General features: G+C 40.8%; 1 protein-coding gene across 3 annotated transcripts in view; it reads right to left on the minus strand.

Moving 5' to 3' along the window:
- Positions 1–14,336, minus strand: part of TRMT9B (tRNA methyltransferase 9B (putative)) — a 57,580-nt gene that overhangs the window by 19,097 nt on the left and 24,147 nt on the right. For 2 of the 3 annotated variants that reach the window (XM_073645436.1, XM_073645435.1), the window contains one exon: positions 3,333–3,487. In XM_073645436.1, the coding sequence (XP_073501537.1) occupies positions 3,333–3,486 (154 nt within the window). In that variant the 5' untranslated portion in view covers position 3,487. Of the gene's footprint in view, positions 1–3,332; positions 3,488–8,486; positions 8,541–14,336 lie in introns of those variants that run through there. The other variant, XM_073645434.1, reaches the window with a different exon arrangement.

Below are 14,336 nucleotides of genomic sequence, written 5' to 3' on the forward strand. Positions count from 1 at the left end.
AAAAAGTGATTGCCCCCTAAACCTAATAACTGGATGGGCCAACCTTTGTAGCAACAACTGCAATCAAGCATTTGTCATAACTGGCAATGAATCTTTATAAAGCTTTGGAATTTTGGCCCACTCATCTTTACAAAATTGTTGTAATTCAGCCACATTGGAGGGTTTCCAAGTATGAACCACCCTTTTAAGATCATGCCACAGCATCTCAATCGGATTAAGGTCAAGACTTTGACTAGGCCACTCCAAAGTCTTAATTTTGCTTTTCTTAAGCCATTCAGAGGTGGACTGGAAGTCTTGGCAATCATCAAGATGTTTTCAGACAAAACTGAGACGAACCTTTATGTTCTTTTTGCTCAGCAGTGGTTTTCGTATTGGAACTCTACCATTGTGGGGTGTTTTGTGACCTCTTAGATGAGTCATCTCGGCACTCTTGGAGTAATTTTTGTCAGTTGGCCACTCCTGGGAAGGTTCACCACTGTTCCATGTTTTCTCCATTTGTGGATAATAGCTCTCACTGTGGTTCTCTGGAGTCCCAAAGCTTTAGAAATAGCTTTATAGCCGTTTCCAGACTGATAGATCTCAGTTACTTTGTTTCTCATTTGTTCCTGAATTTCTTTGGATCGCGCATGATGTCTAGCATTTGAGGATCTTTTGGTCTACTTCACTTTGCCAGGCAGGTCCTATTTAAGTGATTTCTTGATTGACAACAGGTGTGGCTGTAATCAGGTCTGTGTGTGGCTAGGGAAATTGAACTCAGCTCCCCAAAGGTGTGATAAACCAGAGTTAATTTATGTTTTAAGGTGGAAGGGGGACAATCACTTTTTCACACAGGGCCCTGTAGGTTTGGATTTCTTTTTCCCTTTACTATGAAATTAAATCTTTGGGAAACTGAGTTCAATGGTAAACGGAACCACGAAATCTGCTGTCTACCAAAAAATCCTGAATGTGACTGTCCGGTTCGTGACCTCAAGCTGAAGTGCACTTGGATTATGTAGCAGGACAACGATCCAAAACACACCAGTAAGTCCACCTCTGAATGGTGTGACAAACATGTAAAAGAATAAGAAATCAGGAAGGGGGCAAACACTTTTTCACACCACTATAGATTCAAACTTCTGGAAAAATTCTATATGAAATCCCCATAAATCCCACAGATGTTATGATATATTATCACACAAATCTATGGATAAAAATGTTAGAATTACTCATAAAATAAAGTGCTTAAAGTCAATAAATAATACAAGTCTGAAGTGCAGAACAGATAAAACTTCCAGACTATGAAACTCCTTGCATTCACTAGCAGGATCCTCAGCCTCGGCAATAATTTCTGCGCCCCTCCTTTCCTCCTTTCTCTTGGCATTGTGTAAGAAGCGATCGCTCGTTCTTCATGCAGGATAAATCGCGCTCACTAAAGTGTCAGCTCGGCACTGTCACACGTCGCAGCCTATTTTTATCTATTGTCTATTTCTGTCATTGTTCGGGAAGGCTGTTATTACTCAGTGCTCAGGTGGCTACAGCCAGTAAGATGCCTGTCAAGGATCCTGAAGAAATATACATAACATTTGCGAACAATTATTATCACACAAGGGGTCAATTAGTATTCAGCAGAAGAGCTTTGCAATACTTATAGCATGGATGAATTTGTGACTGGGAGAATATAGTGCAAAAAATATTACAAAATGGCGTGAAAACCTTAGCACAATTTATTAAGTAAGTTGAATATATTTCTCTTTGCAATTTAACTTAATGGCTGATTTACAATTATGTCTCTTTCCAAAAGTGTCAAAATAAGTGAATAATGTATTTACAGCACATAATACATTTTGCCCATGTCAACTACATCACTTTTTGGCTCTGATCACATTTGCTCAGTGGTTTATCCTGAAAAAGAACAGGCTGATACATTTCCTACAGCGGATACCACCAGCCTCCAAAGGACACCACTGACTTGTATAAGATAGTGCCAGATTCCGTGCATACAGGGCTATTCTGTTAGAGGTGTTGTCCATGACTAAGATCCTATTACCTGGTCCCACCACCAAAAGAACACAGCGTATGGAGCAGATAGCACAGCTCTGTACACTGTGTAGTGGTTGTTCTCAGGTATTGCAGCTCAGGTGGTCATGGGGGTCAGCTGTAGTGAAGGGGAGCTGACCCCCACAAGGCATCACTATCTTAGACCTGGACAATATTTTTAAAGGGAGCCAGTCACGTGAAAAAAAAACACTTTGACCTGCAGATATGGTGTTAATCTGCAAATCAACAGCGTTTTGAACCTGCCCAGCACCCACACTTAGAGCCCCAGTGCCGGGACGAAATAAACTGTGTTCCTCCCACGAGCTTTCGGTCATGGGGGTGAAACCAGTGTGGCTTCAGTCATCACTTCAGATCAATGTTGGGTAGATAGAGAGAAACTTGCAGCTACATAATTCTCTCAATAATCTTCTCAATAATGGGGTACAACACTGAATAACACTGCACAATCAATAAGGTCTGAGGGTCTTTTAGTCCAAAATCTACAGGACTTTTTATATGTAGGTATTTTTAGCCCAGAAGAAGACGTTTGTCCATTTAGTTGTAAGCTTGTAGCCCAAAAGTGGCATGTAAGGTAGAGTAGTTACCCATCAGGGGGAGGTTACCTTGCCGTGGTTGATGGGCACACATGAATTGGCCAATTTATGCGCTAAAAACCTTTGTTTTTTGTAAGTATTTGTTGCTGAGCAAAAAAAAAAACAGTTTAGATCTAATATTTTCATTGTTAAGACGTATCTTGGCCATATGGAGTGCTGCTGCATTATTTTTTTATATTTTACAGTTACAGCAGCTGGCATCAGTTCACACTAGGAGGTGCTGGTCAGGCTCTTCTGGTTTATATATACATATATTTATTATTTTGCATACAAGATTACACGAGTAGCCAGAGTAAAAGAATTTTACTTTACAGTAGGTAGCTGGACAAAAAAAACTAACATTGAAGTGTGTTGTAGACATGCTCCGTGACCTGTGCAGAGGTCACTGTGCAGAGAGCTGGAGGAGTAGGTGGATCCTGTGTCTTCTCCTTCCAGCATTCATTGTAATATTGGATATGCAGAGACAAATAGACAAATACAATTCAGCACTGAGCAGTTCTGTAACTCTTACTGATTTGCCACGGATTGGAAGTATGTATGCTTAAGCATGCTAATCAAAAAGTCTAAGATAAATTTAATATAGTAGAAATAAAATGACCGAATTTGCAAAAAAAGAAGATAGAAAATTCCTTACATTAGATGTGTTACAATAAATAAGGGGCATAAATTATTTTATATTGTATTAAAATAAGAAATGCTTACCTATATCAACAACGAGACTGCCTGGCTTTTGGTCCAGCAGAAACTGTCGAACCTTTGGCCATGCTTTACTCTGCACTTCATTGAAGTACGGGGCTGTGCTCTCATACACGTTGTGCACATGTTGATTCTCCAGCTGGGCGGCTTCATAGTCCATGCTGGAAAAGAGCAGTGACATTTAGTTATGTTCATATTTCACACTCTTTTCAGATATGGTGAATGTTTGACAGAATAAAAAGGGTTAATTATTAATACATTAATTACCATGAGTTTTCTGATAGAGCTTGTCTATAATCCTTGATAATGGATGGCTGTACTTGTCTGGGATGCAGACCAGGGCAACCAAAGGGCTGGAAACAGTGGAGTAACGCACCATGCAGCCAGCTCCTTCTAAGCCTTTGTGTCCGAGTCTCTGTGCAGCGGGAGCGATGACATCACTAGATCGTGTCTGCTGTGCCACACCTCAGTCCACATGCTGCACCGAAAGGAGCAGAACATCATGGGCTATGAGGAAACTGTGGGGGAATAATACTGTGTGTTGGGAACTGTGTAAGTGTCATACTGTATATGAGTGACTGTGGGGATATCATACTGTGTGTGGGAGGGAGACACCATACTGTGTAGTGGAGCTGTGTGGGCTCTCATATAGTATGGGGAGGCTGTGGGGAAATCGTACTGTGTGTGTGCGGCTGTGGGAGGCATCATATTATGTGCAAGGCTGTGGGAACAACAAATTGTGTGTAGAGGGAAGAAGGGGGAATCATACTGTGTGGGCATCATACTGTGTGGAGGGAGCTATTGATCAAGGTACATCTACACTTGTAGACACTTAAGGGTGAATAACAGGAGTAGTATGATTTAGAAATTTTATAAAAAGCAGTAAATTATATAGTTTTGTTTAGCTGCTACTGGTAAGAATCCAAGTTACAATAAGCCCTTTCATGAATGTATTAACAGTAGCAGCTAATACTGAATTTCTCTAAATTTTAAATAATCCAATTAATATATAATAATTATTATAATAATGTTGAGTAAAATTAAAGGGGTTGTCCACTACTTGGACAACAACTTCTCAATCACTATGTTTAGCCCTTAAAAAATAATAACCGCTATAGTCACCTGCGGCTCTCACTTCCTCTGGATGTCTGATTTGTCAAAAAGGAGGGGGCAGTGAAACATCGGCTGGCTGGCTGCAGGGCTCGCGTGACATAATGTTAGACAAGTCTTGGGAGAGCCAGTGCCGACACCGCTGGAATGGCGCTGACACTGGAGGTGAGTAAAGCTGTTATTATTTTATGAGGGGGGAACATAGTGATTGAGAAAGGGATGTCCGAGTAGTGATTTGGCCTGTTGGTTTTGACGTCAACAACAGTCATGGTCTCCCTTGTAGCCACTTATGACAATTAACTGTCCACCCCTGCTCTATAAGTATTATCTCAAAGTTGTCTCTGCTACTTTGGGTCAACAATCTGAAGAAAGAACTGTAAGTAAAAGATGGCTGGACTAACTAAACCCTTTCGGAATAGTTTGGAAGGATGACGGCAAATGAGGTCCTATCATTTAACATTAGTGCCTCACATCATTATTGCTCACATGGCAAACATGTACTGTACATCCAAATTTATGTTACAATGCCTAGAAGAAATCCTAGCTGGAAAAAGTGGAGATTGGCATAGTACCAAATGTCCAGGGGCAAATATATGTTCTTTCTGTCCTCCTATTTAATGTCTATCTAGAGCTGTATAAATAGATGTTAAAATCTCCAATACTTTTATTACACATGGTTTAGGAATGACATGTGAAGCAGAACCTATGCTGGGAGTTGTAGCATCACAACATCAAGAGACCCACAGATTGATGACAATTGACTTAGATCAGTGGATTTCAACCCTTCTATCGCAGGTGAACCCCATGAAAAATAACCACTCCAGGAGAACAACTATTCTGTGATTCTTGTCTATTTCTATAATTTGGTTCAGATAAAATATTGCTCCACAAAGGATCAGACTGAAATCTGTTTACCTTCGAAATTGTAAAAGCGACAGGTCTTGATGCAGTGATCTGGAGAACCCTGGTTGGAAAATACTGACTTACACCCTCAAACTGACTTCACTTGTTCATCTTCACTTTTTAGTTTCAGTTACTGTCAGTAAGGTTACTGAGAAAATAATGAAAACTGAAGAGACTACTCTATACCATGGATTTTCTCATATCAGTCATTTGACTGCAAGGTCGCAAATAGTATATTTTTCTTTATTTATATCACTTGTCTGTTTTCATCACTTAGTATGTCATTTATTGCTATGGAAACATTAAAGTAAAAAAATACAATATATTAATACAATACAGATATATACATTTTATTCCTGGAGCACTGTGGTACATTTACTAATGCCGGCATACAATACGAGCCGTGAGCTAGTCTCCCCTCCAGTGTAGCGCAAGCTAAATTAATTAAAAAGTCCTACATGGCCTAGTTTTGCGATTCGCTTCTATGAAGCAATGTTTCAGAAATTTGTCCTGTCTAATTTATTAGCACATTCATTTTAGCTCATACATGTCAAACTCCGGCCCATGGGCCAAATCTGGCCCGCAGGGTGATTATATTTGGCCCACGACACCAGAACCGCCACCCCTATGTGAGGCCCATTATTCTGTATGGAGGACTATGTGGGGCCATTATACTGTATGGAGGACTATGTGGGGCCATTATACTGTATGGAGGACTATGTGGGCCCATTATACTGTATGGAAGACTATGTGGGCCCATTATATTGTATGGAGGACTATGTGGGCCCATTATACTGTATGGAGGACTATGTGGGCCCATTATACTGTATGGAGGACTATGTGGGCCCATTATACTGTATGGAGGACTCTGTGGACCCATTATACTGTATACTGGTTGACCCGCAACTTTGTTCAAGTTTTTCATTTTGGCACTCTGTTCAATTCAAGTTTGACATCCCTGTTCTAGATGATATGTTTTGCAAAGTACCGTATATATGTCAGCAACGGACATAAACATAGAAATATTGCAATATTACTCATTTAAAGCATATTTATCCAGTGACAAAGTAATAAAATTCCTACATTTCAAAAAATTAAAATGCATTCCAATCCAAGGACTAAAAAATGGAATTTCCTTAGGGGCATCATTGTGATCTCCTGATCTCTTACCCTTCCGTATAGGAGTGGAAGATGATTAGCATTCCCACTAAAGATTGTATACCTGTTACTTGTTGAAATGTATTGTGTTAAATGGAACCTGTCAGATGATTCTTGCTGCCCAAACTTCGGGCACCATAAATTGTAGTCTGGTTGCACTACTGCAACCAGGTATATTACTCTCTGAAATGCTCCAGTGTTGCAGACAAAATACAGTACAGACCAAAAGTTTGGACACACCTTCTCATTTAAAGATTTTTCTGTATTTTCATGACTATGAAAATTGTACATTCACACTGAAGGCATCAAAACTATGAATTAACACATGTGGAATTATATACTTAACAAAAAAGTGTGAAATAACGGAAAATATGCCTTATATTCTAGGTTCTTCAAAGTAGCCACCTTTTGCTTTGCACACTCTTGGCATTCTCTTGATGAGCTTCAAGAGGTAGTCACCGGAAATGGTTTTCACTTCACAGGTGTGCCCTGTTAGGTTTAATAAGTGGGATTTCTTGCCTTATAAATGGGGTTGGGACCATCAGTTGTGTTGTGCAGAAGTCTGGTGGATACACAGCTGATAGTCCTACTGAATAGACTGTTAGAATTTGTATTATGGCAAGAAAAAAGCAGCTAAGTAAAGAAAAACGAGTGGCCATCATTACTTTAAGAAATTAAGGTCAGTCAGTCGGAAAAATTGAGCAAACTTTGAAAGTGTCCCCAAGTGCAGTTGCAAAAACCATCAAGCGCTACAAAGAAACTGGCTCACATGAGGACCACCCCAGGAAAGGAAGACAAAGAGTCACCTCTGCTTCTGAGGATAAGTTTATCCGAGGCACCAGCCTCAGAAATCGCAGGTTAACAGCAGCTCAGATTAGAGACCAGGTCAATGCCACACAGAGTTCTAGCAGCAGACACATCTCTTCAACAACTGTTTAGAGGAGACTTTGTGCAGCAGGCCTTCATGGTAAAATAGCTGCTAGGAAACCACTGCTAAGGACAGGCAACAAGCAGAAGAGACTAGTTTGGGCTAAAGAACACAAGGAATGGACATTAGACCAGTGGAAATCTGTGCTTTGGTCTGATGAGTCCAAATTTGAGATCTTTGGTTCCAACCACCGTGTCTTTGTGCGACGCAGAAAAGGTGAACTGATGGACTCTACATGCCTGGTTCCCACCGTGAAGCATGGAGGAGGAGGTGTGAGGGTGTGGGGGTGCTTTGCAGTCATCAAAGCAAAAGGTGGCTACTTTTAGGAACCTAGAATATAAGACATATTTTCAATTGTTTCACACTTTTTTGTTAAGTATATAATTCCACATGTGTTAATTCATAGTTTTGATGCCTTCAGTGTGAATGTACAATTTTCATAGTCAAGAAAATACAGAAAAATCTTTAAATGAGAAGGTGTGTCCAAACGTTTGGTCTGCACTGTATACTTCAAAAACTGGCTGTGGACCATAGCCAGAGATGAGGCTCCACCCTGGGCCGGCTGTTTCCAGAGCTACTGCAGATGACTGACAGGTCTTTCACTATGTACAGGGTGAAACCTTTCAATCACCGGCTGGGAAGAGCCAAATTAGTCTGGTCTCCAAGAGGGCAAGACTTTCAATCACCTGCTGGGAAGAGCTGGACTAGTCTGGTCTTCAATTATGGTCCTTGGCTAGAACTTCAAAGTATGTATTTTCCGAAATGCCGAAGTGTTTCAGGGAATAATATACCTGGATGCATTCATACAGCCAGGCTCTGTTTCAGCCTGCCCACTTCTTTTGTCAATCACCCTTGGGTGCTGATATAGTTTACTGTTCAGAGTGTTCAGTGTGGAGTCCAGAAGGACAGTGTGATAGTCTAGGTCACACAGTATGTGTGTGGGAAGAGGAAAAAATGGGAGTGCAAAAGTAAATGAATAGTAAAAGTGGCAGTTTTGGCCCCACACGGTCAGAACACACTTGATGCCCTTGAAAGTGGAGTAGAGAGAAAGGAGAGCTCACCTGAAGTAGGTATGGAGCTGGGAGCCCAGGATGGTATAGCTGTGCATTTGTGGGGAACCTGACACAGCAAAAAAAAAAAGTTAGGCTAAGGCAATGTGTAGGCCAGTCCTTAAAGGGTTAGTGAAAGAAGACTGGGCTTGCCAGTCTGGGGCATGAATATTGCACAGAAAAGGGCTGTGGGCAGAAGAGAGGAAAATGTCTAAATATATAAAAAAGCTCAGATTCGTTATGCCTGGTTATTGAAATATTGCTCATAAGTGAAGTGATAACAGAAGCTGGTGCCTCTGTTCAATGCAGAAGATGCAACAAGTAAGCTTTGCACCAGCTAGCAACTGTCTATACATTTCTTTTAAGTTTCACAGTAAAATCAAGTTTATTTTTATTAGGTTAACTGACTTCTTTGTTGCCACTATCATGGGCTTTGGGTTCCTGTGTGATCTACACTTTCTCTCTACAGCCATAGATAGAAATATTTGGAGAGATTAACAACACATACCCAGAGGAACCCCTTTACTGTTGTTAAGGGTTGCAATATGACACCATCGCCCGTGCAACCCTACACTTGAAGTGCAAGTAGATATAAATGTTTGGTAAAAGGAATAACGTTTAGGGCTTTACCACTACTTGGTCTGCAGTGGAAACCAAGTAATTTAAGGTGTATCTGTCCTTTCACTCAAAATCTGTAGAAAAGCATGACCTTGCTGCCATCATTCCCTAGCACAATTCAGAATTGCTTTTGATGCACATATTAATATAACATAACTAGGAACCGACCTGATTGTCATGCTCTCCACTATCTTCGAATTTTCAAAAGTGGTCCCTTATACAAAAATTTGCTATCTAATGACAATTTTCATGTAAAAGGGATCCTGCCACTTGATTGATGCCGCCTAAACCACAGGCAGCATTAATCACAGTCTGGATCAGTTATTATTTATTCTGAAACGCTGCAGCGTCTCAGAAAAAAACATACTTTGACAAGCCAACCGGGAACTATAGGACTCAGACAATAAGTGCAAGTGTTCAGTACCCCATAGCTTTTTCCTGCCCCACTCCCCATAATTGACAGGTCTCTCCCTGCATGTGTTGTGTATAGGGAAAAATCAGTCATTGTAGGTGAGTGAGGAGGGGGAAACCACTGGCAACCGGACTGTTGGACTGGTCATCTAAGACACATAGTCCCTATCCGGCTCTTCAAAGCATGTTATCTCTGAAACACTGCAGCTTTTCAGAGTAAACTATGCAAGCTGTGAATGATTCATGTATCATGATTCAGGATCCCTTTAAATAATAAGTACAGTACATAGTAAGTCATAGAAAACAATGCAATGCCAGGCAAAATGACAGCTTATTGTATCAGCGGTCTATATCTGACATCAAGAGGATGTAGTTTGCGTAACTGGTGGGATGAAAGGACGATTATCATTTCCTTTTCATCACAATTGCCATTTACCTCTAAGGACAGTAACTCTGGAGATCTCATTTCTTAATATCCTGCCGAGGGTAAAATCCCCCGCTGATCAGAAAACGAGTGATTTTCAATCTTTCAATGTGTGATAAGATTTCATGGCGGTGGTTCTATTTCAGAAATCTTTTTCATGTCTCTTTCTCGCAGAGGATAATTGGACCAACCCGGAAACAAGGATTTCGATTTTTCGCTTTACCTCACAGGGAGGTTTAGAAGTACAGTACTGTACATGTAATAATTACATGAATTGAGAGTAAAAAGGTTTGGCAGATTCTCAAACACCTACGGAGGAACATTCTTGTGAGAGGAATTTTTAACTGCTTGAGGACCTGGGAATTTTTCATTTTTGCATTTTTGTTTTTTCCTCCCCTTTTTCCAAGAGCCATACATTTTTTATTTTGTATGTTAACACAGCCATAGGAAAGCCTGATTTTTGCAGGATGATGATATAGTTTTGAATGTCACCATTCATATTAACAATGTACTGGAAAATGGGGGAAAAAATTCCAAATGCAGTGACATTTCAAAAACAAATCACAATTCTAGAATTGTTTTTCGCTTTTAACCCCTTTACCACCTTCAGTTTTTCAGTTTTCATTTTTTTTCTCCCCTTTTTCCCAGAGCCATAACTTTTTTATTTTTTCGTCAATATGGCCGTGTGAGGGCTTATTTTTTGCAGGACGGGTTGCACTTTTGAAAGACACAATTGGTTTTACCATATCGTGTACTGGAAAACAGGAAAAAAATTCAAAGTGCGGCGACAATTTAAAAATAAAGCGCACATAGCAGATCTGCAATGACAAGCACGGGGGTCTCCTGCAGACCCCTGGTTGTCATGACAATCTATCGGTGCCCCACAATCATGTGACATGTGATCATGCTGATGGGCGTGGTTTGCGGATCGCAATTGTGGATGCGTGGTTTACGGATCGTAATTCCACCCGCGGCTGTTAGGGCACATGACAGCGGTACAGATCAGCTGTCATGTGCCGGAAAAGATGCGGGCTCAGCATCCGCAACAGAGATGGGTGAGGCGACCTATGACCTACCTATACGTCATATGTCGTAAAGGGGTTAAAGGGAATCTGTCAGCAGGTTTAGCTACCTCATTTGAGAGCAAACTGATGTAGGCAAAGAGAAGCTGAATCCAATGATGTATCACTTAGATTACTGGGTGCAGCTGTTCTGACAACAATCAAGAGCTTTTAGATTGAGCATGAAGCACAGCTGAGAAAGCTAACCTCGCCCACACCAGGATCTCGATGTACAAAGTCCATAGACCGTGAGGTGCCCATCACAGGAGGTAGAGTGTTGGACCAGGGCTCACTGACCAGTTAGTCACAGCAATGATAAGCTCCTGGTGCTAAAACAATTATTGTAAGCAAACAATAAGCTTGATAAGAGAGGCATTGTTGAAATCGGTGTTTTAACCCCTACAGCACGCAGTCTTCAGATTACATAGCACTAACCTGCTGACAGATTCCCTTTGAAGCCGTTGAACAAAAATATTCTGTGAAATGTTTACAAATTGCAACCATTTTTCTACAAAGCCTTCTCATTTCAGGGGCTCAAAAGGATCTGGACAAATTAACTTTACCAAATATAAAATGTTCATTTTTCGTACTTTGCAGGCAATGACTGTCTTTAGTCTGGAAGCCATGGACACCACCAAACGCTGGGTTTCCTCCTTTGTGATGCTTTGCCAGGCCTTCACTGCAGCTGACTTCAGTTGTTGCTTGTTTGTGGGTCTTTCTGCCTCAAGTTTTGTCTTAAGCATGTGAAATGCTGCTTGATGGGAGATCTGAGAATTGACTAGGGCTTTGCAGATTATTCCACTTCTTGTAGTAAAAAACTCCTGGGTTGCTTTCACAGAATGTTTTGGGTTGTCCATCTGTGCTGTGAAGCGCCAACCAATTAACCTTGTTGCATTTGGCTGAATCTGAGTAGAAAGTATCGCCCTGTACACTTCAGAATTCATCCAGCTGCTTCCTTCTTCAGTCACATCATCAATAAACACTAGTGACCCAGTGCCATTGGAATTCACACATGACCATGCCATCACACTACCTCTGCCATGTTTTACAGAGGGTGTGTTCCATTTTGATCATTTGATCATGAGCCGTTCCAAGCCTTTTCAAAACATTCTTCTTACCATCTTTCTGGTACAGGTTGATCTTAGTTTCATCTGTACAAACAATGTTTTTCCAGAACTGGGCTGGCTTCTTTAGATGCTTTTTGACAAAGTCTAATCTTGACTTTCTAATTTTAAGGCTGTTTAATGGTTTGCTCCTTGTGGTGAACACGCTCTATTTGTTCTCATGATGTTTTTTCTTTATGGCTGACTTAGATACTGAAACAACTACTTCCTGGAGAGTGTTCTTCACTTGGGTGGATGTTGTCAAGGGGTTTTTCTTCACCATGGAAAGGATTCTGCGATCATCCACCACTGTTGTCTTCCATGGACTTCCAGGCCTTTTTGAGTTTCCAAGCTTACTAGTGAGCTCTTTATTTGCAATATGTACCAAACTGTTGATTTGGCCACTCCTAACATTTCTGCTCTCCGATGGATTTCTTCTTTTCTTTTTTTTTTCAGCCTAATGACGGTCTGTTTCTCTTCCATTGAGAGCTCCTGTTGTGGGTTCACAGCAACAGCTTCCAAATGCAAATGCCACACCTGGAATCAGCTCAAGGCCTTTTACCCGCTTAATTGATGATGGATTAACAAGGGAAAAGCCCATGCAGTCCATTAAAAACCTTTTGAGATAATATTCCAATTACTTTTCATCCCTTTAAAAAGAAACAGCTACATAATAAAGAACTGTAATTAGTAAACCCTTACTCCAATTATGATGTGAATATTCTCAAATTAAAGGCGCGAATCTGCACTTTAAGCCCATATTGATTATGTAACTGTATCTTGTATATATTTTGGTAAAAAGCTAAAATGCCAAAACTTGTGTCACTGGACGTAACTGTATATCTAAGGTTATTTTGATTAATTTTATGAGTGCTATAGCTTAAAAGGGGTTGTCCAGTTGGAACAAGTAATCATCTATCCTTTGGATAGGTGATACTGTGCTGATCGGTGGGTGTCTCAAAGCTGGGTGCCACACCAATCAGGATATTTGTGAATTTTCTTCCTCATTAGGGAACTTTTATACCCCTTAACAAAAGGAACGGCAAGTCATACGCCCAACTGCTGCTGGATTCATTCTCTATGGGGCTACCAAGAAAAAGTCGAGCGCACTACTCAGCAGACCCATAGGGAATGAATGGAGCACAGGTTTGGCGTCTGACTTGTCGTGTCTTTTGTAATGGGGATAAAAGTTCCCTATTGGGGATGAAAATTCCCTGTTCTCAAGGTGCAGGTCCCAGAGGTTGGATCCCAGCAGTTTGTTGCCAACCAGTCACCTATACCTCGGGTAGGTGATCACTTGTGTTCACCAGATAACCCCTTTAACCACTATGGATAAAAACCTTTATCGCTGTGTCTCTGGCAGAAGCACCAGCCTCATGTGCTCCTTGTAGAAAGGCGACAGAATTTTGCATATAAATCTCTTGTAATCCTGCACAAACACAGAAATATCAATTTCTCTTTTCCAAGCACATCTATGTTTTTGCAAGACAAATGTGTTCATGCCCTAGGGGATATAGCAAGGTTATGTGACACGACACTACAAGGTTGACCTTGTGGCTTAGACGTCTCCAAAACAATATTCTGTGATAGCATCTGTGAGTCAATACAGCACACCGACACCGTCACGAACCCGAGTACAAAATACTACTTTCCCTACATTTCCATGTAATACATCAGTGTCATTGGCTAAATGAATTCTGGTTCAGTCATTTATACTTTTAGCCGATTCATTGGTTCAGTCCAAGTAAGTATTTAATTAAGTGAAAGAAAACTCATTACAAGTAGGCTGAAAGGCCTGTTCCACAAGCAAAACCTCTTTTCCACAATGTAATAAAATGCCGTGGGTTCTGCTGTTGCAGCTCAGTTATTGCATTGTCCTTATGCGTTGCTGTTCACACTCATAGTATTTCCTATTCTGACTTGCAAATGGCTCCATTATGACTAGTTCAAGCTATGCAACCTAGCAAAGTTCATGGGGGATACATAGACCTGTAACATTTGCCACAGAGAGTTGCTGAGGGCACACATCAATACGTGCACATAGATAGGGCTTACGGACAGGGATTGTTGTCCTGAGAAAATCACTAAGGCCACGTTCACACATTCAGTATTTGGTCAGTATTTTACCTCAGATTTGTAAGCCAAAACCAGGAGTGGGTGATAAATACAGAAGTGGTGACGTGTTTCTATTATACTTTTCCTCTGATTGTTACTCACCTGGTTTCGGCTTACTAATACTGATGTA

This window comes from Phyllobates terribilis, unplaced genomic scaffold (assembly GCF_046119375.1).
Source record: "Phyllobates terribilis strain yellow unplaced genomic scaffold, ASM4611937v1 Scaffold_1__5_contigs__length_1240528914, whole genome shotgun sequence".
Lineage (NCBI taxonomy): Eukaryota > Metazoa > Chordata > Amphibia > Anura > Dendrobatidae > Phyllobates > Phyllobates terribilis.